The sequence below is a fragment of the Aquila chrysaetos genome, chromosome 3 (genome assembly GCF_900496995.4).
Source record: "Aquila chrysaetos chrysaetos chromosome 3, bAquChr1.4, whole genome shotgun sequence".
Lineage (NCBI taxonomy): Eukaryota > Metazoa > Chordata > Aves > Accipitriformes > Accipitridae > Aquila > Aquila chrysaetos.
In genome coordinates, this window is record NC_044006.1 from 51,831,740 (window position 1) to 51,854,381 (window position 22,642).

Below are 22,642 nucleotides of genomic sequence, written 5' to 3' on the forward strand. Positions count from 1 at the left end.
ACATGCTCACCTGCAGACACAAGTCTTGTTTGTCTGCAACAAGCAATAATTTCTTCCACTGCTCTGTTAGGTCCATGTCCTCTGTTTGCAGTAGCAATGGAAACAGCAGAATCTACATCTCCTTTTCCCTGGTTTCCCATAAGAGACCTCAACTTTTTTCTCTACACGTATCTGTTTAAAGCAGTTGACTAGTCATATACTCACTGTTGCTCCAGAGATGCCTGGAAGACCACGTTCTCCCCGAGAGCCAGGCAGACCAAGGATACCAGGAGCACCAAGAATACCCTGAGGACCTGGGCTACCAGGAGGACCCTATGACATGAAGAGAATGTTTTTTTAAATTAATAGAGAAAAAGCAATTTTTTACAGCCCTTCACATTTCTCCTTTGTTTTGTTCTGTAACAGTACCATCTGCTTTCTAAGGATCTCAATGTGTGTCAGTGCTAGCTAGTTCCTGCATGGAAGTAGTTGCAACCAAGCCATAAGACTGATCGTGAGACAGGCTTAGAAGACATCTAGGTGGTATCTGGCATCTCCAAACAACCCTTAGAGCTCTCTACTGACCATTTGAAAGGTAAAGTTTGTCTAGTTAAGTGACTTTTCCATTTCCTTGAAATTTGAGTATATGTGGCACTAAACTTGGCATAAGTAATCAACCTGACATATTACCCTAAATTATTATCCTAACTTACAGTCAGGCTTACCAGTTCAATTGTTTTTCATAATTGAAATTAAATTAGAACATAAAAATTAGAAAATGTATTGCTTTATACTGGACATTAAAGGGCAAATTTTCAGTTGTCACCTACAAAATTTTAACACATGTCTGACAATGACGCTGAAGATTTCATTCTTAGCTGCAACTTCTGCAGATCACAGAAGAAATTTCTGTATTTTTTTATTGAGAAACAACAGAGTGGTAATTCACACAAGTGCATACTTCTATAAGACAGAAATGCATCTGACTTTTAAAAAGCCAGTAATTCTGGATGTGCAAGCTTAAAGAGACTCAAAATTAATTTATTTATTTGCATAATTCTAAGCCAACCTGGGGCCAGACAACTTTAACCTTGTGATCCCCACAAATTAGTTTCTGATGCAGAAATGAATCGAGATTGTTCTAAATGGATGTTCACATGTTCCTCCTTTTTCTATCCATGATGCTCAATTTTAGAGCAGGAGATTCTGCTTCCCCTTCTCAGACTAAGTAGCAATTTCTTCTGTAGTTAGCCTTGTTGCCTTCATTTTGGCTACTTGCAGAGAAAGATGCAACTCACCACAAGAAAAAAGAGAGAAAAACCTGACCCAGAGATTAGGTTCACTTTTTATGGCATGTTTGTCAAACACGTCTATAAATAATTTATTGAGCCTCAGTGGAACTTCTACTTAAAAGCTTTGCTAAATTTGTGGATAAAAGAGAAAAGCCCTTCACAAATACCAAAAGTATCTTAGAAGCCATAACATTTACATGGAAAAACATTTTTAACGAGATGTGATACTCAGCAACTTACAGCAGCACCAGCCTCTCCAGATGGACCTTTCTCACCAGCAAAACCAGGTGGGCCAGCAATACCTTGTTCACCAGTACGGCCAACTGGACCAACATCACCACGTAGACCTCTAGGACCATCTTTGCCGGCTGGGCCAGGAGGACCAGGGGGACCAGTGATGCCCTAGGATTGAGTATGAATATGATATCATTACAATATAGACCCATTAACTGGGGAGAACAGAGATAAATTTCATTTTACGTCCACGTACAAAAACAGCTTTGCAATAAACAGGTTGTCAGCTGTTCTGAAGCAGCAACTTCTATTGCTTTTGTTAGCAGCAGAAAGCTGGAATCAGTAGAATTATTGAACTGAGAGATTTATTTTTTTACACAGTGCAGGTGAAAGCAGCAAATTTGGTGGGAAAGTATCGCTTTGGCTCTGAAGACATTAATTGCAACTATAAAATCTATGAGAAAAACCTCTTCCAATTCAACAGGATTATTTGCTTTGGATAGTGGGATTTACAATATATTTAAATGTAGGGTATCTAAGGAAAGAAGTGCCTTTTGGTAAAGGTTGGAAACACCTTTGAAAAGAAAAACTACAAATGTCAATTTGAAATGAGAATTTTTGGCTGAAAAATAAAGCAGCAGGAATTCACATTCTTAAACACAACAAGAGGTTGCCCTGCTTGAGACAGGGGCTGGAACTGCAGATACTTTAGAAAGTATGGACACAAGATAACTTTAACATTCTTTTTCAAATAGGACATGACCTTCTTGTTCCACTCAAAACCAATGGCTATGCAGTTACTCAAAAGCAAAATAAACACAGATTTTTACAAATGGTTAGGCACCCACCTCAAAATGCAGAGGGATGCTTGATGGATTGTAAAAAAACCCCACAAATTAAATGCATAACTCCCAGTCTGGGAATTTAAACAGTTAAGAGACTTTTTCTTATCTCATCCAGTCCTAGAAGGATCTGAGGTGATTCCAGTGCAGTTAGAATTTGTGTCCATGTAATGAAAATGAGGATCATCCCTAACCAATGCAACTTCTGACTTAAGACCCATTAGAACTTCTTCATTAGTTACTTACAGCAGGGCCAGGAGGACCAACTCTTCCAGCAGCACCAGGGAAACCAGTCATGCCCTAAAAATAAAAGTGAAAAGGAAGATTTGGTTTAAAGGAAACAATGACTTCATGAAAAGCAACAACTTCAGTGCCAAAAGCCTGAAGACTTACAGGAGGACCAGCATCACCACGAGGGCCAGCAGGACCAGCAGCACCAGCAGGACCCTATGTATGAAGGATTGAAAAAAACAGATGAATCAAGCAAAGACTGTTAATGTTCCCTATTTAGAATAATGGCTCAGTCCCACTCTCATGAAACTTAAGGCCTATTTTGCTTTTTACTTTAACAGGAGGAGGACTGGGCCCAAACCCACAATTCCTGTCCTGATACTAGGGTAGTAAATCCTCACAGACATTTTAAATCAGTATCGTAAGGACTGAGAAGAGTTGCATATGCCATTTATGATTCAAATGAAATTGCCTTGCAAATGTTATGACCATCTAAGCAAATCTGGAAGTCAAAATGTGAAAGACATAGTAAGGCAAAGAACAGCAAGTCCTCTGCACTGCATGACTAAAACAGCCACGTAGTGCAAGGGCCTGGTATTGCTCTATTAGAATCACACAGTAAGAACCCCAAGACATGTTACCCTGTAGCACTTCACAGTATTTAAAATACCAGGGCCTGACTTTCTGCATCATTTCAACCAGTTCCCCAATAATGGGCTGCATCCATGTGAAGCAGTATATACCTTTGGCCTATAAAGGTGTTAGCACATGACAAGCCTGCATGCAAGTGGGTGCACAGACAAATTTGCACATATGCTTCTGAATGACTGGGTCTGAAAATCAGACTGCAACAGCACATCCTGTCTTTTAGAGGAAGATATCGACATCATCAGCTCAGAACTTACCCACAATCACCCCCTGAATGGTCCAAGATAGACTGATTTTGCTGATCTTCAGGGCAAGTTGAAAATTAATTATTTTTTTCTCTTCATTTCAGTTCCAGACTCATGATCTGAGCCCACATAAATAGACTGATGAAGCTTATATAATGTGTGAAAATCAGCATGGTGACTTTCCTCACAGCCTAGTTTAAAGTTTTGTTTCTTTTTTTAATTACCTTTTCAAAATTCAAGGCCTGCAGGCTAGGGTATTACTTGCATAGCACAGTTAAGAACTATGCATTTTACAAAGACACAGTTCACTTACTGGTGGTCCAGAAGCACCAATTGGGCCAATAGCACCTGTTGGTCCAGTTTCACCCTTAGGTCCTTTAGGCCCACGCTCGCCTTTAGCACCAGGCTGACCAGCTGCACCCTATGGGCAGAAAAAACACACAGAACAAGGAGTTGGAAAAGCATGAAAAGGAAATAGAGGAATGGCATGGCATCAATAAGAGGAAACGGCAAACAATACTCACAGGAGGTCCAGCAAATCCACTAGGACCTACGGGACCAGGCTCACCACGTTCACCCTAAAGAGAGGGCAAAGAAGAGAGGACTGGTTGGAACAGGCTTTAAAAGGGCATTTTTCTGAACATCATGTCTTAGACACAAGAATAGTTGTAGGAATTGTTACTTACAGGGATACCACGGGCACCAGCAGGACCAGCAGGACCAGCAGGACCTCCTTCACCCTAAAACAGATGGCAGAAAACATTATGACACTGTGGGGGAAGGCCGCACTGCAGTAAGAACAAGGGTGATCTTTTGGTACAGATGCATATAGCAAGTCTCCCTGTGTCTCCAATGAAGGTGTTACTGAAAATGCTTCTGTTTTGCCCCACCCTGTATTAATAATTTCTAACGATACTCAGACAGGATAAAAAAATTCTGAGCTAATGTGTGGTTGTTCATCACCATATCGAAACCTCTTCTCACAGTGTGAGGAGGACTGTGGAGATTAGCCTTAACTGGGAAGAATTCAGACAAAGCTTAGATCAGAATCTTCTCCCCATATAACCCACTGCCATGTAGATGTGCATCCCTTCCCTGCCCTTTTAGGAAAAGGTTTGGGGTGCTATGGCAAACTTCACTGAATAGTTCTACAGTCCCAAAAACCCTTGCCTCCCAAATCTGAGAAACTTGCAGAACTCATGCACACTAGAAAGATGGAATTGGTTTTTATGGAACTCCTCATCTTAAATATTCATATGTGGGGAAAATGTATAAACAAACAAGACACTTTTTCATTCAAAGAGTAGACTTACCCGATCACCAGCACCACCAGCAGGGCCAGGAGCACCAATAGCACCAGGGAGACCCTATAGGTCAAGAGACAGGACACCATTTCTAACAAAATGTAAGCAGGAGTGACTACTTTTAATATTTTTTCTCTTTCCTCCTGGAGACAGGTGTGTGACTTTCTTCCAGCTATTTTTGATATAAAGGACACATGATTTTATAAACAAAAATCTATTCTGTTATTTTCCTTCCAAAGTATGAATTCTAGGACAGGCAGTCAAAATCTCAAATTAATGATAATTTTGTGTGGCTTTGCAGGCTGCCTTTAGAATTAGCTGTCTGAACTGAGCCCATGAAGTTAAAGAGGATAATGTCACACTGAACAATGGTCTACGAAATACAAGGTTCTCTGCTGATGTGATTTCTCTGCTTGTGTGCATGAGAAGTGGTCGCTTTTCTCTCCCTCCCCCCAAATTCAAACATCCCTGGACAAGGTGCAACAAAATCATATTGATTTGTATCAGAAGTGATCAGATATAAGTGGAAATGCAATATAGTGGGAAATATAAGTCCTGAATATCCTTTTTAGTCACTTAAGTTCTGAGGTGTAGCAAGGTAAACTCAAGTAGAACCAAAAGATACTTACACGAGCACCATCTCTTCCTGTTGCACCAACATCACCTCTCAGACCTGGGGCACCCTAGAATACACAGAGGGGAAAAAAAACCATTATATTGGTAATGAACACAATAGTTTGTATGAAAAAAGTCTTGAACTATTTGCTGAGTATCCATGTATTACTTGCGTATCATATGAGATGCTTAGCATGCCAGTCTTTTGGGAACAGACTTTGATTATTATTTCATTCTTATTGCTGAGTATGTACTGACTTGCAAAGCGAGAATTTGCAGACAAAGAGGACTGGCATGCTTTTCAGAATTATGAGCCTGCCTCTTTCATGGAAAACCTACTTAGTTTCCCCCAGGTGGCAAGAATTCTAAATGGAATTAAAAATTCAAAACCAAGTTGATGTATATTCCAAATGATGAATGTAAATCCCCCCTCAAAATTCCTTTTCGTTTGGTCAAGAAATAACCATACGTAAAAATTCTTTTGGGTATTCATGTTATACTTTCTATTTGAAGCCGGAAAACAACTGTTAAAAACAATGATGTCATATGAGTGGTCATATAAACCCCATATGTTTCATATCACAAAAAATTATATCCAGGCCACCACTAGTGTCAAGAAATCAGACCAGCACTCTGCTCTCTCTCTTTTTTTAAAATACATCCTACTCTTCTGCATTAATCTGCATGTGAGAACATAGTGTTTTATAAAAAGTTGCAAGCAATTTTCATCTTAATTTCCTTACAACTCCATTTATGCTAAATGACTATGGATTTTTTTTAGTCAAAACAAATAAAGCAGTTCTAGAAATCTCAGTTTAGAGTTTAAATAATGAAGAGAATATGGAATGAGATGTACATAACAAGATAAAAACCAATTTTATACAAAATTATTCGGATAAAGTAGAGGTAGCAACAGGGCTTGCTACCGGACTATACAGCTTTATGTAAAGGCTTACCTTGGCTAAAATGTTTACTGATTTTATAGAAAACTGATATAATCACAAGATTTTTGTAACTGATTTACTTATAGTCACGGCACCTAGAGCAGTCAAGGATGTGATCAGAGACTCAGTCCTTTGTGATCAGTAGGCCCATTCCTATTATAAAGCCTGTACTACAGCCTTAGTATTTCTTTGGCAAAGATAACCTCATTGTTAACCAATCCTGTGAAGGACTAACTGCCACTTACATCAACTGCAAATGCTGAGCATAGATCAAAATACCACCTTAGAAAAGACTGTCAGTCTGTTAGACCAACAAAACCTCTACTTATTGACCACTAAGTAATATAGTTTCACAGTAAATAGAAGTGGCATTGGGGTAACCTGCAGTTATTTTTTTAAGTTAATGAAATTCAAGCATCTCCCAAACCTGTGCATGCAGTAACAAAGCAGGTTGTCCACTTTACCTTTTCACCCTTGCCTCCTGGAACACCAGCAACACCTCTCTCTCCTGGGATTCCACCAGGGCCAGCAGGACCAGGACCACCAGCAGCACCAACATTGCCAGGCTCACCCTGGCAGAAACAGTATATCATGTAAGACAGGGTCAAATCATTCACATAATTTGGTACAAAATTCTGTCATTACTACTTTGCCCATCATTCTGTTTGCTTAGAAACAGTGGGAATAGTAGCATTTTGTCTTAAGCTATTGTACTTATTTTACTTTTTCAGCTACTGAAGATGCCAGACATGAACAGTCTCTCTGATTCTGTGGGCTCCTGAGGTTTTAGGGTGTCCCATATTCCAAACTAAATTTCTGTAGAAAGACTACCCATTAAAATCCTGAAAACTAAAACCCATATTCAGTTAGCATCAAGCCAGTGTTATTTTGGTAGATGACTGCTCATGATTGTGTTAATGTTTTGGGGAAAATATTGCTTACTAGACAGAAGAACTTCCTGTGTATAAGTAGAGGTGGGTATAAATAGCTGTCAGCATGAATTTTGGCCAAAATCTCAGACCCTATCTCAAAAAAGAATAATAATATACCCAGCTGACAAGCTGTATTTAAACTGAGTCCAAACTGGAGTTCACCTCTCATCATCTATAGTGCTACACATAAAATCCTTTAATATTAATGTGGACTAGCTGGGATGGAGCTTTACCACTTGAAGAAGTGACCCCGGGGCTATGGTGTATAGGTAACTACCTGTTACCAGTAATTACTTATGCTCTTAGGAAAAAAGGTTTTGGATTGCCTTCATCAGGAATTCAACAGTAAGGCAATGGCAGCTGGGGAAAGCACACCTTGTTACCATCAGGGCCTGGTGGGCCAGATGGACCACGGCTTCCAATGGCACCGGCAGGACCAACAGCACCGCTTTCACCAGGAGGACCACGTTCACCCTGCAGGAGACAGCTTGATTTGAATTTTTTCTTGAATTGTTCTGTAGCTTAGAGGTTTAAAAGTACTGACTAGTAGCAATGACAATGTGATGCATTTTTATCTGGACAAACCATTAAGAACTGTATTAGAATTGTGCAGATATTAACTAAACTGGTCATAAGAATTGGCTCTAGCTTTTGGCACAAATGTAGCAAAGTGAAATAAAGTCTTGCATCCTGATATCAGCTGACAAAGTACAAGTACTTCTTGAACATGGATTTTGGCTACTGCGCTCATTCTGGTAACAGTGTCTTGCATGCTATTGTCAAATGGAGCTTCTGATACCAGTTTGAGGGCAGATAATGGATTCTAGTGAAATTAGAGCCATAGTAATTGGCAAACAATTATTTTTACAGTGGCAAATGCCTGGTGAATATTGGAGAATAAAGGTGACAGCTAAAGCCTACTAATGTGACCTGTACATTATAACAAGTATAAGGATAAATTCTGAAACGGAGGTCAACTGGAGACATGGAAGTAGCCAGAAACTGGGCTTAAATGCACAATAGATCTATCAAAGATAGAAATATCAGTTTTACTAAAGACATCTCAGATTATCCCAGTATGATCAAGATGGACATCAATGAATAATCTGATAAGAAATAATAGAGATTTTTAGTTATGCTGGAGAACCTGGGAGTTTGTACGAGAGCTATAATGTGGTCAAAAAACTAACTCAAGGAGAGATAGCGCACTGTTAAAAAGCACCAACGATGCAGAAGGCTAACTTATATTGTAGTGATGTTCCCCAATGTATCTTTTAATTATTTTTACATACATTTTGTTAATGACAGAGAGGCAGAAAAGGAAGAAAGATATTTATGAAATATGCAGATATCACAAAGGTGGAAGCTTTTGTCAACAGGAAGAAGGGTTGACATATTACACTGGAAGAAGTGAATAACCTGTTGGATGGCTGTCACAGTAGAAGTGGGACAAAATTCAAGAATGCAAAGTACCAGGCCATTTATTTAGGCACCAGAAATGAGGATTTGTGCTGTAAATGGAGGTTTCATCTGGTGAAAATGACAGAAAGGGAAAGGTGATAGCCAACAGCCAACAATATGATGCGGACTTGAAAAAGGCAAATGTGGTCTGGCACAAGCAGTGAGGTATTTTTAGGATGTGTTAATTTTGTTGTACAAAGTATCAGTAAGACCTAATTTGGAATAGTGAATGAAATACACTCTGGCTGGGTATGAGATGCTTAAGGCAAGCTAGAGCAGGTAACTGCTAGAATGATAAAGGGAACTTGGCTTGGATAGAATAGCAAAATGCAAGTTTAAAGAGGACATGGTTACTAATACAGCCTCAGGGCACTAAATATAGGGAGGAAAGTGCTGTTTAAACTGATTGACATGACTGATAAGAGTGAATGGGAATATTTGTCATGAATACATTTAGTCTGGAAGTCAGAAGAAAAGAGGAAGCAACAGAAGTAATTTAAATATCAACCTCTTTAGTGGATTTGGAAAGCAAACAATTAATCAAACATTTTAGAAACTACTCATTGCTCTGCAAAAATGGGACCTTCCTGCCATGCAGGAAGGCCTCCACACAAAGCTCTTCACAGACGTTTATTCATGGTGCAGGAATAAAGGGAAGTGGAAGGCAATATCTTCTAATGACTACTCCAGACTCTGGATTTAGCCCACCATTTGTTCACAAAGACATTACATGGGAGGTAGGAGATGGTCAGCAAGGGATAGTATGACTGAAATGGTCAGGCTAAGAAGGTCTGTGCATAGGCACTGGAGGTGAAAATTCTCATATGCACCAGGCCTCAGTGTAACACTGTAGGATCAGTCTTTTGTCATTCACACTCTCATTGTGAGGTTCATCAATACAGGATATCATTACTTGGGTAATACTCATAGTGCTTATCTAGAAGTTCACTAACACTGGCAACTATTGTATTATATAATCATACACCCCGACACATGCGAACAGCAGAGAACATTCTCCCTCATTCCTGAGAGTCTGCTGCAATACACTATATTCTGTAACTGAGAAGAGCTGTTTGTCTTGAGAAACTTGGAAATATATATAGCAACTATTATTACTGAACATGTTATTAAGACAGTCAATACTAGATTTCAAATGAGTTACTCACTCTTGGGCCAGCAGGACCAGGGACACCAAATTCACCATGAAGACCCTAGAAGAGAGTAGATGTATTGGTAAAGCTTATTTCTAAAGCAAACTTATTAGCTTAAATTGTACTTTGTTTCTTAGAAGTAAATAGAAATGCTTCTCAAATTGCAGCAGCATATTGAAAATCTTCAGACTAAACCCAGTCTTTTAGATACACAGAAATAAACCCTTTTCATATAGCTGCACAATATGTCAAAGCACACATGAGATAGTAATTTCTCATCTGAAGAAAGAGTTAGCTGTTAAATTCCAAGCTCATTTTTCAGGTACATGCAATGTAAATCATTTTACAGCGACATGGAGAGATGTAACTGTAAACATTAAAGGTGGTTATGACACATAGAATGCACAATTTGCAGATTACATCACATACTTTAACTGAGCAGAACCTAGAGCCTGAATTACCACTGAGCTACCTCCGTTGTATGCCATTGCAAATTCACTGAAATCAAATGAGATGCAAAAGCATACAACTGGAGTAATGCAGGTTAGACTGAACCTTGAAGATTTCAGAAGAAATTTGAAGTAAAGTATTTTTCAGGTACTGTCTTGTCTTTTGGGAAAGAGGGCATATTTTACTGCTGTTTAAGGCCCAAAAAGCAAAGCATTGTCTTTGCTCAGTTTCATACCAAAACTTTGAAAAAAGAAGTATGTTGCAAATTCCAACGGACCTTCTTCATTTGTGGCTAACTTTAACAAAAGGGACTATTAAACTTTGCATATAACACAGATTGCTTTGTTTTGGCAAATGGATCCAACAGGCTCTTGCTTCACCACATGTGCAATTGTAAACATAATGCTTATGCAATGCCTGCCCCTACTTGCAGAGTACTGTATATCTGTCACTCACCCTTTCGCCTGGTTTACCAGCTTCACCAGCTGGACCCGAGGGACCTGGCAGACCCTAAGTGTAAAGAAACAAGAGTAAAAATAAAGTTAAGGTAGAAGCACCTCATGCTTTGTAAAGCATAGATAAGATTGAGCAGAGCACATAGTTACCTGGAAGCCAGGAGGGCCAGCGGGACCTTGTTCACCCTTTCCACCTTGGTTGCCCTGGATGGAATGAAAAACAAGTGATTAACTTGGAACGAGAAATACAGGAAAATGGATTATAAAATGGGAAGTCCCATTAACGAAAAGTAAATCACAAACTGGATCTGTGTGGAGGCTGTTACTTACAGTGACTCCAGGAGGACCTTGAGCACCGTTGTTTCCCTCTGGACCAGGAGCACCCTAAATGTGTTCAAGTAGAAAGCTGTTATCAAATTTTTGATTTGTTATGAATAATATCTCTCTAAAGTGATTCTGTGCCAAAACCAAAGATCTCTGCGTATTTTGAACTTAACCATTTACTTGTAAGAGCTTCACTGTCAAAGGGTACTAAAGATGCTTACAATTTTAAACTCTGGGGATTGTTTTAGTTATTGCAGCACATTAATCATTAAGGAAACTTCCTTTGGAATTACGGATTATAGGAACCTTGCTGACAGCATTTTTCCCACAACAGACCAATTATTTGGCCCTTTAAATGGAAGGACTAGTAAGTTTCAACTATCAGTAAGAAGTTGGAAGTATACAGGATAAATTAGAAACAATACACTGTCCTCAAAAATTTGCAGGGGGACTGCTATCTTTTCCTCTTCACAGGAAGCTAATACCCCATAATTAATTACCCGATTAATACACAAGAAGGGTAGTTTTCATTTATCCCTTAAGTAATAGTCCCTACTGACATGAGGCTAGATGAATGTATCCCCAAGTGCTTTTCTATTTCATCAGCTATTCATTTTTGCACAGGACAATGCTATCTTATTACAGAGGTTTTGAAAATCTACTTTTTTCTCTCTGGAAGTTGATAAAGAAAACATATCCACATACCCGTGGGCCAGCAAGACCAACATTGCCTTTTTCACCAGGTTTGCCAGGTTCACCCTGAAGTTGAAAGAAAAAGATACAAAAGTTAACCAAGACTTCATATTAGATTCAGTTTAAACTACTGAACAGATACATACTCTCCTTGACAGAAGATTTATTGTAATATTTCTTTAACCCTAATTAAAACACCCACAAGCTCCATGTGCCTCGTTGAACCACTTAGAAAAAACAGCTCAAAAATAAATGTCTTGTCTTTTCAAAACTCCATTCCTTTTTTTTTTTTGAGATCATAATTCATGACACTCTGCATAGCATCCTATGCAGTACACTATATAAATGTCTGCATGTGTGTGTATGTATAGCAACACCACAAATCCAAGAGATGATTATTGTTAACTGTGGCCTCTGTGTGACACGTCAAGAGCCCCACTGAAATCACTGGTAGCTTTTCTTCTAAATTGAGTGAGCTTTGGATTGTGCTCCATAAATAACAATACTCTGGAACTGAAACTTAGGCTTGGTGGCCAACCTTTACAGAACTTTTAGAAATGATAAAATGGACATGCAGAAATTATAGTATAGACATATATTATTCTAATCACTTCAATGTCCAAATATTCCTAAACTAATTAAACTGTTTTTCATTTGTTTAATCATACTCCAGATAACTGGAAAATAATTTAAAACAGAACTCTTGAATGTAAGTGGATGCCATCCAATAAGCAGTACAGGAGGACACAGGGAGATGTGTTTGATTGCTAGAGCTGGGGACCTACAGATTAATCTGGAAATACCTTCATAGTAACAGAAAATTTCTGTACTGTACTTACAGTGGGACCTTTTGGTCCAGGGAATCCAATGTTGCCAGGCTCACCTCTATTACCAGCTGGACCGATTGGCCCAACCCTACCATCTGCTCCAGGGAAACCCTAGAAAAAGAAATCATACTATTAAATGGCTGGGGTAATTTAATTAGAGTTCAGTTTTAGGGGAAATGTGTACTGACAGGAAACAAATGCCATTTAACTTTTAAACACTGTTTATACATTGCATGCTCATGCATTCCTCCATTTTTCTCCTTTTTGTAGAACTGTGTATTTCTTCTTCCCCTTCCAGCACACAGGCCTTTTCTGAGCGCCACAGAAATGAATGGAAAACTTCTCTGATTTTCTGAGTAATAAGGTAGTAAAATCTTGCTGGCTTTACAAAGAGTTGTGTTAGAGCTCAGTGCTGAGATCTCTGCTTTTTAAAATCTCAGTTTATGTTTCACAGGCAATGGGGAAACAGAATGAAAAGCAAGGTACTTACAACAGGACCTTCCTTGCCAGCAGGGCCTGGGCTTCCAGGTTGACCTGGGAGACCCTGAGAAAGGAAAGGTTTCATGTTTTTAGAGGGAAACCAACTCACCCGAAAGTTAATGAAAATTTTTTTCCTACATGTGTGCATACACACACAGATGCCTATCAATATACACTGTGGAAACAGGACTATATGTCCTATCAAGTTTACATCTAAAACACACTGAAGTTTAATTTGGTGGTGTGTGCTCCCATGCCAGTTGAAAATCAGTATAGGTAAGTACCTGTTTCACTCAGATAAACTCATTTAGACTCTACTTTAGCAGAGAATGTGCTTAAATGTTTGCAGATGCCTAACAGTTCACATGTGCACTGAAAACTCACTCCATGGGGTGGGGTAGTAAGGGAAAGAGTAGATTAAAGAGGATAAAAGACAATGACATGGACATAATCTGGCTGCAACATCCACTAGAAGTGGATGGCTGTTTTCAGTGAAATCATTTGCAAAATAAAATTGAAATAATTGAGATCAGCCATCTCATATCATTTTAGTAGGGTTTGTTTTTCTTTTAGTTACTTAAAGAGGACACACACACTTCAGCTGTGATCTTAATGATCACATTCTGTAAATAATCACAAGTGGAACCCCCTCTCAGAAGTCAATGCAGTATCCAGTACAAGGGGGCACTGCTCCATGACAGGGCAATCAAATGCTACCACATACAAAAGAAACTAATTTCAGTAAACATTCTGATGCTTAATCATTTCCTCATGGATGTTTTTTCAATAGAGTGGTAGAAGTTCCCTAACTGTGGTTAGCACAGGCTGAATTTTTGCAGTTGGATTTCTGAATGATTGTGTTCCTAAATTGTAAGTCATTTTCTTTTTGCATAGTTCAAACTTATTCCACAGAGTTCAAACTTACTCTCGGACCCATAAGACCAGGCTCACCAGGACGGCCACCATCACCACTAGGACCCTTAGCACCAACGGGACCACTAGGACCACGGTTACCGGCAGGTCCCTACCAAAATAAATAAATAAAATCAGGCAGAGGTAGCAAAAAGCATCACACATCTGTACATAAAAGAAGATAGTTTAGAAATAGTGACCCAGACAAAAGTCCTACCATGACACCAGCTCTTCCATCAGCTCCAGGGAGACCACGAGATCCAGGCACACCCTACAAGTGAACACAAAACAAATCAAGAAAGGGAAAGAAATAAATCTGTTCCTGTAAGGTGTAGAGTGCTTACTAAATTTCAGCCTTCCAAGCAGGTCTGCTGAATTTGAGGTAAGTGCAGCTCTAAGCACACACACCTCAGTGAAAATGTATATTGTGAAAGAAATCTCTCTCACTTCCTTTAGATTTCTTTAAGTCCTAATCTGCTTGTATCAGAGCATTTTCAGTGTTCATTGTAATCTAATAGTGGCTCTAGCCAGCAGCTAGGATCCTACAGCCTGGCCCACACAGTTTCACCTTCACTTCTCTGTAGAGAGTTACTGGCTTCTCTACGACTGTACACCATACCCAAGATGCAATACTGAATCTTTATCTCTACCAAAAAAATCTGATGGAAACACTGCCATTTTTCCTATTATTTTCCTGTGAATTCTTTTCCTGCATGAAGCCACATGCCTCCTGAAGTTCAAGGAGTGTTTCCTCACCCCATGAAAAGGGTACTAGGCACCCTTGAAGACACTGAATCGAAACCTTCTGCATCACGTTATGCGTGAGCCAATTATCTGTTTTAAGCAGTTAAATTCCATCACAGAGCTTTAAGAGTAATCAAAGATAATTCACTAAATATTACACAATGGATAAATCAAAGCAACCTCTAATTACTTCAGTGATAAGATAGTAAACAGCATTAACACAAAGCAAAAATGGGTTTGGTCCCAACTAAGCAAAAGGCTCAGAATTGCAAATGATCTTTTCTTAGCAGCATTAATGTAAATTTAATTACTCATAATTACTTAATTTGCCTTTGTGACTCTAGCTTTATTTCCTCTTTCATTTTTGCTTCTACTTCTGGAACACAAAAAGAAAACCTACTCTTAGACCAGCAGGGCCCGGGGGACCAGCAGAGCCAGGTTCACCATTGCCACCTCTCTTGCCTTCCTCACCACTAGGACCAGGAGGGCCAGCGGGTCCAGCAGCACCCTATTTCAGGCAAACAGAGAGAAAGAAGAAATCAGACGCTGTGTTGCAAGTAACTATCAGGCTTTTTCACTGAAAAAACCTTCACATGTTGCCATACTTACAGGCTCACCCTTGTTACCACTTTCTCCCTTGGCACCAGCAGGGCCTGGTTCACCCTAGAGTCCAAAACAGAGATCACAGAATTAAGCATCATCCCAAAAATCACTCTTCTACCTGGACAGCTTTTTCATGAATCAAAAAACTCTTTAATCATCCAGTGCCATGCCTGCCTCTATTGTGATACATGGTCAATGAACATAACTGCATTTTTGGCTTAACAGGCATGAAAACAAACGTTAAAGATGCTTAGAAATGACAGTAATTGAACTATGACATTCAGGGCTGGTTCCTCTACTGAGGATACCTGTTGAGGGCCTGATTGTTAGATTGCTGTCACATCTCTCTTGATACTATGAACACAGCTTAACAGTCCTTGCACTCAAAGGGAGTGCAAAATGAACCTCTTCAGTCTCAGCATCTGAAGCAAGCAGTAAGACACAGAAATGAACTACAATGTTTAATTATAGTGGAATAAGAAAAAATGTCTGCATTAAATACAAAAAAATATATCCAGAGGAAATCTTTTACAACTGTGGACACTGTCCAATTTTTAAATGAAGACATACAATATACAAGGTCACTTACAACAAGTCCTCTAGCACCACTAGGACCAGCAGGGCCAGGAGGACCAGGAATACCACGGGGACCAGGCAGACCAGGAGCACCAGCAACACCAGGAAGACCCTGTCCAACGGAGGGGGGAAAACATAGTATAAGCCCATTATCTGCTGCATTAATTGAATTGTGTTTTTTTGAGAGCAAACAAGTGTGAGTATGGCTGTACTTACAGCTGCACCCTTAGCCCCTGGAAGACCATTAGCACCAGGGTTGCCCTATTAAGAAAGGTAACAATACTGGTTAATTCAGAGTCTCAAGTGCACCCATCCAACAACAGAAAAAGTCTGGCAAGTTACTCACTGGAGGGCCAACAGGACCACTAGAACCAGGAAGTCCAATCTCTCCTCTTGGACCAGCAGGACCAGTAGGACCAACATTACCAGCAGGTCCGATTTCACCCTGTTTGAGAGAACGACAGAGCCCTCTATCAGTTAGGACCATAGTGGAGCAATCCTATATTAGCCTGACATTAAGACAACAATCATGTATATATACTCCCACTTCAGAGGCCAGGAAATCAAGATGCTGAGAGCTTTTATTGGATTTTAAAGGCACTGAAACTGGGATGTCTAGCTAGGCTCCATCAAAGCTGATGGCTAACACTGGAACAACAGATGCTTAGCATTATCTGAGAAGCTACGCTATCGCCAAGAATTACGCAGAAGGTTGATCTAGGAAATCAGAATTCTGATTCCAGTATTATCTATAGCCATGTGCCTCCAGCATCGGCCTGAGATGCCTTACAGTGTATGAGAACTAACTGACCATTATCTTGCACCTCAAGATGCCATTTGCACTGATGCCTGATCAGAGCGCTGTAGGATAGTGTTCACAGTAGAGTAAATGACAGAAAAAAATGTTCTTAGTTTTACTCTCAGAAGCTTGTATTCACTAAGTCTACCACAAAAAGCTGAATACAATGGCAACTTCTCTTCAGCAATTCTCAAAGTAGTCAGAGTTCACCCTGGACATGTAGGCAGTCTTCTCTTGAAATTACATGCTGTAACCACACTCACATCTGCATCAGAGAAGACTTCATGGTTTCCAAAAGTCTTGCCTTTTGACAGGAATAACCAGAATGGGATCTCAACTTTTCCTCATCTTTCCTGCAGTTAATATTAAGAGGTCTAGCAAACAATACTCTGTTTTCTTCTAAAGGTGGATCAAGATGAGTTTTGTCTGTTGTGACATGGAGTTTGTGTACTTGTGTTACGGGTGAAAAACTGTATCACACTACATATAAGCGTATGCAGCTTTGAGCTTCTTGGCAAATGGTCAGTGAAATTTGTAAATGCAGTATATGGCATACTGTTGCCCCAAATCCTCTGTCCTTCCTTGGACAAAGTAAAATTCAAAATAATGAGACTCTTACCCAGGTAAAAATGCTAAGATCTAAGCAATAAACTGAGTCATCTAAGTTATAGTCTGCAAGAGCAAAATGGTACTGCCCTAAACCTGAAAAGTTTAAGTGCAATTTTTCCATTGTAATTTCAAGAACTTAGGTTGGAAAGAGCTTGATACTCAACTGCACCTTCTTGGTCCTCCACTACTTCTGTAAAGTGATGTAAACTGCTACTTTTCTTATTTGTTATGAACCATGTCACCCTTTGAAGGTGGATACAACTGCACCACTTAGAAAGCAGTAAAAAAACCCAAAGAGGTTATGTGTCTTCCTGAACCTGCCTAGCATCAATCTTCAGCTGTGAAATAACTGCTGTATTTTAAAATAGCATTCACATATGATGTTCTCCAAATACTGTAGGGATTCATCCTCATCCTGATCTGTAACTGATAAGAAAGCACTCCCATTTCAGAGAGGGTGGTTTTTTGCTGCCTAGCAATACTAGTTACTATATTTCATCTTCACTATCAAATGTACCAGTAGAAGCAGATGTTCATACCTTAGCACCAGGAGCACCTGGGAAGCCTGGAGGACCAGCAGCACCAATAGGGCCCTAGGAAATGAAAGAGAAGCAGCTGTGTAAAGGTGTTCAGTGATGTCAGAAACATGTTGCTTGCTGAAGTAAACAGATTAAAAAAAATGCACATTTACTTAGACACTTCAGCACATTACCATCTCAGAATATCAGTTGCCTTTTGTAATTCCAAACTGACAGATCTGGTTCACTACAAACAGTTAAGAGTGAGGTCAATGATGAAAAACATTTGCAGTGCAGCTAAAGAAGTGTGAATTAAGCAACAAGTGGTAAAACCTTGCCTTGAGGCCAAACACCTGAGAAAGAATAAACATAGGATGGGCAGAGGCAGGCATCTGCAAGGCAAGATTTCTTGCTGTACAGTCCCACAATGAATGAAGGGGAGCATTGCATCCTGCAAATGCAAGTCTTAGGTGGCTGGTTCTAATACGTTTACTGTGCAGGGGTAACTGTGTACGCTTTCACACCAGTAGTCCTTCTGAACTACGGGTCACACACAAGAGCCCTGTGTTGATGACAGCATTTGTCCTTCTCCATGCATGGGAAGAGGGTTAAGATCTCTGCACCACTTTACAAGCCAGTGCTTGGCACAACTTATATTGAGGTCCGTAAAACTGTACTAGAAATTGGATCAGGCTTGACAGAAGCGGAGGCCAGGAGCTGATTCTAACATGCGAATGGATTAGAAATCTTGATTCATTCCCAGAGTATACATTTTGAGGCAGTGAAGACGTGCAGCCCCAGTGCCCTTTCATTAAACTGTTTTGGTTTTTTTATGTCAAAGGCAACGGCATGTCAGCTTGAAGAGAGCCTTTTACTGATTCTACTATGTCTGGTTATTGCTGTGAGATTTGTAATTAGAATGGGACAAGCTTCCTAATGTACGGTACCCAGACACCACAAGATCCGATACACTGATGGATTCATAGCCTTTGTTATTCTTTAATGCATACAAATACAAAGGGATAGTTTTTCTTCATTTATTAATGAAATATTCAACTCACTCATAGCTATTGGGGACTGATATCTACTTTTTTGTGAGCTAACATCTTTCAGTTATAAACACTTACTTTAAAACTGCCTCACAAATCCAAGGGAATAAAATGGATCAGCTGGTATAACAAAGAGGAATTGGCTTCCAACATTGTATAACCTACTGTTTTTGTTATAAACTGGATACCTGGAATTCTCACCAGTTTTGCATAAGCAAAGAAAAAAATCCCAAATGCCCTTTAAGATACGCATGAAAAAAACTTCCAGAATTTCCATTGCAGTGACTCTTTTTATGTTTTAAATTCCCAGTGGCAAGCAGAATAAAAAATTACTTCTGTTTTAGTTTAAAAAAAAAAAGGGTGTTAGTAAGTGCTATGCAGAATGTTTACAGCATCACAACCTAAGTATGTGTAAAATAACTTTAGCCTGGCATAGACACTGGGACCCAATGCAACTCTCTGCTGCTGCCCATTCAGACTAACACCTCTGCAATCAGCAGTTCCAGCATATTTCTCCTATAGTAACTCAGTTGCCTTCAAGACAGCTAAAATGTTTTGTTTCTACTACAAAGTATAACATCAGATCTTAGCTATAAGGTCTCTATTTGCCTGCAATTTAAATGCCCAATCACATATATTTTTTAAATACCCCATATGGGAGAACTAAAGCAAAATTCACACCTACGCTAACATTCTACTCTGTTAAAGCACAACAGATGTTTCAAGTGACAAGGAGTATTAAAATCAACTTTTGCAAAGCTAAAGGCAGGAAGGAAAAACTATTCTGTGCTATTCCTGAATTTTTTTACAGCTTCAAAACTATACCCCTGTACACACATTTATTTCACTGAAATAAATGAGGTTTATTGAAGTCATGGTATGCCATGGCAAAATTAACTCCTTTTAAATGAAAAAATCTGCATTGGATTAGCACTTATTAGAATAGTTATTGTTTACCAGTCAGATCAGGACAATTGGATCTTACCGGCTTTTCACACTAGCTCACATAACTCAGGTATCAGTGGCAAATGAAAAAGGTTAGCTCCTGTTAGTCAGACAGGACAATGTTGCAGATGCAAAGCTGTGTCCTGGAGTGCATGTAATAGTTTTAGGGTGTATGTAATTATATACATCTGCAACACATGCATGATATATATCTGTTAAAAGGTATAAAGTCTCTTTAGTTTTGGGATGAGAACTGTTCTGTTAGACTGTTGGAAATGACAATTCTGTTCATTGGGTGTTTCCCTATGAACTCACCAGTGCAAATGAGAGAATATTTGGTTCCTTTGATACAGATGTGCTTAATATAAATCCTGAGGCTCTCAGGATATTGTCTGCAAAGGGTTTATGTTTTACTGATTCTTTTTGTGATGGGCTGATAAGCAACAAAGAACTGTGTTAAAAACATCCACACAACAGACTTCTGGGAAGCCCATGAAATCCTCTGTAAACAGAAAGAGGGACACAAGGCCTAATGGAACCAGATTGTCAAAGATCAAGACTGAAACTTACAGCAGGTCCGGTGGGGCCAGTGCTGCCATCACTTCCACGAGCACCCTGTGAGGAGAGAACATGATAAATATTTTGAAAAGAGATTCGAAGATCAGAGAAAGCCATAGTAAGTAGCTGGTCATGATGACAAACAGACAGATGGGAAGCCACTTACAGCTGGTCCGGGGGCACCTATTCTTCCTCTCTCACCAGGGAGACCACGAGCACCCTGAAGGAAAAATTAAATTAACTCATTTATATCTATTCACTGACAAAGACTTCTTCTTCTAAGTCTCTATACCAAGTGTGTTGCAGCCAGGCAATTCTGTTCTAAATATTCACATACTATTACATTAGAGTATCCAGCTACCTGGAGTGTCACTGATGACAAAAATTGACCAAAATGCTGGCTGAACCATATCTATCAGATTATCATTGTCCACAGCAGCAGTAAATACTTACAGGTTGTCCTGGGGTACCATTTTCACCAGGGGCACCAGGTTCTCCCTATGAAAAAAAGTTTGCAGGCTTGAGTTACTTAAAGGATGCTTTGGACAGATAGCACAACACTATCTAGAGAGATATTCAACTGCTGGATCCTACCGTCTTTGTCTTCTGTAGCACTTGTACCACAGTATACAATAACAGCACATCAAATCCTGAGGGTGCAGAGACTGTGACTGTCCCTGCATATACTGGAACATGGCCAGTTGGAATCCTCTTAGAAGAGGGCCAGAACAAGTTGCTTCTCTTACCCATGTCAGCTTTCTTTACCCCCTTTCTTTATTCTGATATTTACTCTGTAGTACATACCTAAGAGACAGGGCCTGGATAGTCAACTACCAATTCAGATCAATCAGCAACTTTTTTTTAGCTAGAGCAGAAGCAGAGTGATGCTTTCTTTTGCCTTAAATTGACAAAGTTCCTGTCAAATGGCTGGAAATAAGGGTCTGCCTCAGGTATTTTTAACTTAAGACCAAAAATACCAAGATATGAGTAACAACCATTAAAACACGACTCTCAGCAAGCCTGCAGTTGGTCTAGGCTGGTCTATATTAACAAGATTTGTCCTACACCACTTGTATCCTGAATATATCTGAATGCACCTAGTCTTAAATGCTGCAAAGAACACAGGTTTTTGCCTTCATCACTGCTTTCAGCAGAGTTATATCATGAGTGACCTTGGTTTATTATGCTTGTGTTTTCCAGTCACATTAGCAATCTTGCTAATAACTACTCTTTCCTTTACTTAATTGCTTTACCTGCTTTTAATCTGCAGTGACTGGACAGAGTGTTTGCTACCTCTTTACCAAACTTTTTCTGAAGGTTAACAACTTGCAGTGATATTGGAGAATGCTATGTTACAATTAATAACTCTATAAGCAAGTAGTGCTAAGCTATTAGAAACAAGCAAGAGGGAGAATTAGTATTTGAGCTTTTCATTGTTATATTTAAAAGTTCTTGAATACAAATCTCCTGTGAATAGGAGCAGCAGCATTAAAATTTCCTACGACCCAATATTGTAGTCATGTTTTTTTAAGAACACTGCTATTAGGCACTGGGGTGGAATGGGAGAAGAAGAAACTAAGAGAGGAAGAGTTTGCTAGAGATGTTTCTAGACCATATTTAAAAACATTTTTTTTAACAATAGTGTTCAAATTTGCACTAATCTGAAGATGGTAAAAAGGAAAAAGACTGTGACGATCAAATAGCCTTAACTCAGAAGAGCACTGCATCTATCCAAACTTTTAGCAGAAATCCTTACACTAGAGCATGTGTCTCACACAGCAGAATTTTGTAGAAGAATTAGATGTTTTCATTTTAGTGTGCTTTAAAAAACCCCATGAAAATGCAAAATACAATCCATAGAAGAGCAGAGATAGCAAAATCAGTCGTAAGTGCTGCTGGACAGTCAGTCATCAGGAGCCCAATTCTGCAGCTCCTACTCATTGAAAGTACTAACTTGACTGAGGGCTCAAGAATAAGGCTCCAGGAATGATTTCTCAGGTTGAGATGCATGTATTTGTCCTACATGGATCCACTGACTTCTAGGTTATTGCAGCTGGTCAATGTTTAAAGACAACATGGAAGACTGACTGGAGGGGACTTCATATGTCTTTCACTAGAAAGAGCTACAAATGCATCCTACATTTTCAGATTTCATGTTTACCTTGTTGCCAGGAGTACCAGGTTGTCCCTTTTGACCATCCGGACCACTATGTCCCTATATT

The 22,642-nt window shown here is 39.4% G+C and overlaps 1 protein-coding gene across 2 annotated transcripts in view; it reads right to left on the reverse strand.

The window, feature by feature from the left end:
- The window catches only part of COL1A2 (collagen type I alpha 2 chain), a 41,912-nt gene that overhangs the window by 8,035 nt on the left and 11,235 nt on the right, over positions 1-22,642 (reverse strand). For both annotated transcript variants that reach the window (XM_030009146.1, XM_030009145.1), the window contains exons 12-41: positions 22,582-22,635; positions 20,874-20,918; positions 20,587-20,640; positions 20,433-20,477; positions 17,890-17,943; positions 16,289-16,387; positions 16,159-16,203; positions 15,956-16,054; positions 15,373-15,426; positions 15,164-15,271; positions 14,237-14,290; positions 14,033-14,131; positions 13,118-13,171; positions 12,640-12,738; positions 11,813-11,866; positions 11,114-11,167; positions 10,934-10,987; positions 10,785-10,838; positions 9,894-9,938; positions 7,642-7,740; positions 6,799-6,906; positions 5,405-5,458; positions 4,785-4,838; positions 4,158-4,211; positions 3,996-4,049; positions 3,785-3,892; positions 2,741-2,794; positions 2,594-2,647; positions 1,512-1,673; positions 205-312 (exon numbers count right to left, since the gene is read on the reverse strand). In XM_030009146.1, coding sequence (XP_029865006.1) covers positions 205-312; positions 1,512-1,673; positions 2,594-2,647; positions 2,741-2,794; positions 3,785-3,892; positions 3,996-4,049; positions 4,158-4,211; positions 4,785-4,838; positions 5,405-5,458; positions 6,799-6,906; positions 7,642-7,740; positions 9,894-9,938; positions 10,785-10,838; positions 10,934-10,987; positions 11,114-11,167; positions 11,813-11,866; positions 12,640-12,738; positions 13,118-13,171; positions 14,033-14,131; positions 14,237-14,290; positions 15,164-15,271; positions 15,373-15,426; positions 15,956-16,054; positions 16,159-16,203; positions 16,289-16,387; positions 17,890-17,943; positions 20,433-20,477; positions 20,587-20,640; positions 20,874-20,918; positions 22,582-22,635 — 2,133 coding nt within the window. The remainder of the gene's footprint in view (positions 1-204; positions 313-1,511; positions 1,674-2,593; positions 2,648-2,740; positions 2,795-3,784; positions 3,893-3,995; positions 4,050-4,157; positions 4,212-4,784; positions 4,839-5,404; positions 5,459-6,798; positions 6,907-7,641; positions 7,741-9,893; positions 9,939-10,784; positions 10,839-10,933; positions 10,988-11,113; positions 11,168-11,812; positions 11,867-12,639; positions 12,739-13,117; positions 13,172-14,032; positions 14,132-14,236; positions 14,291-15,163; positions 15,272-15,372; positions 15,427-15,955; positions 16,055-16,158; positions 16,204-16,288; positions 16,388-17,889; positions 17,944-20,432; positions 20,478-20,586; positions 20,641-20,873; positions 20,919-22,581; positions 22,636-22,642) is intronic.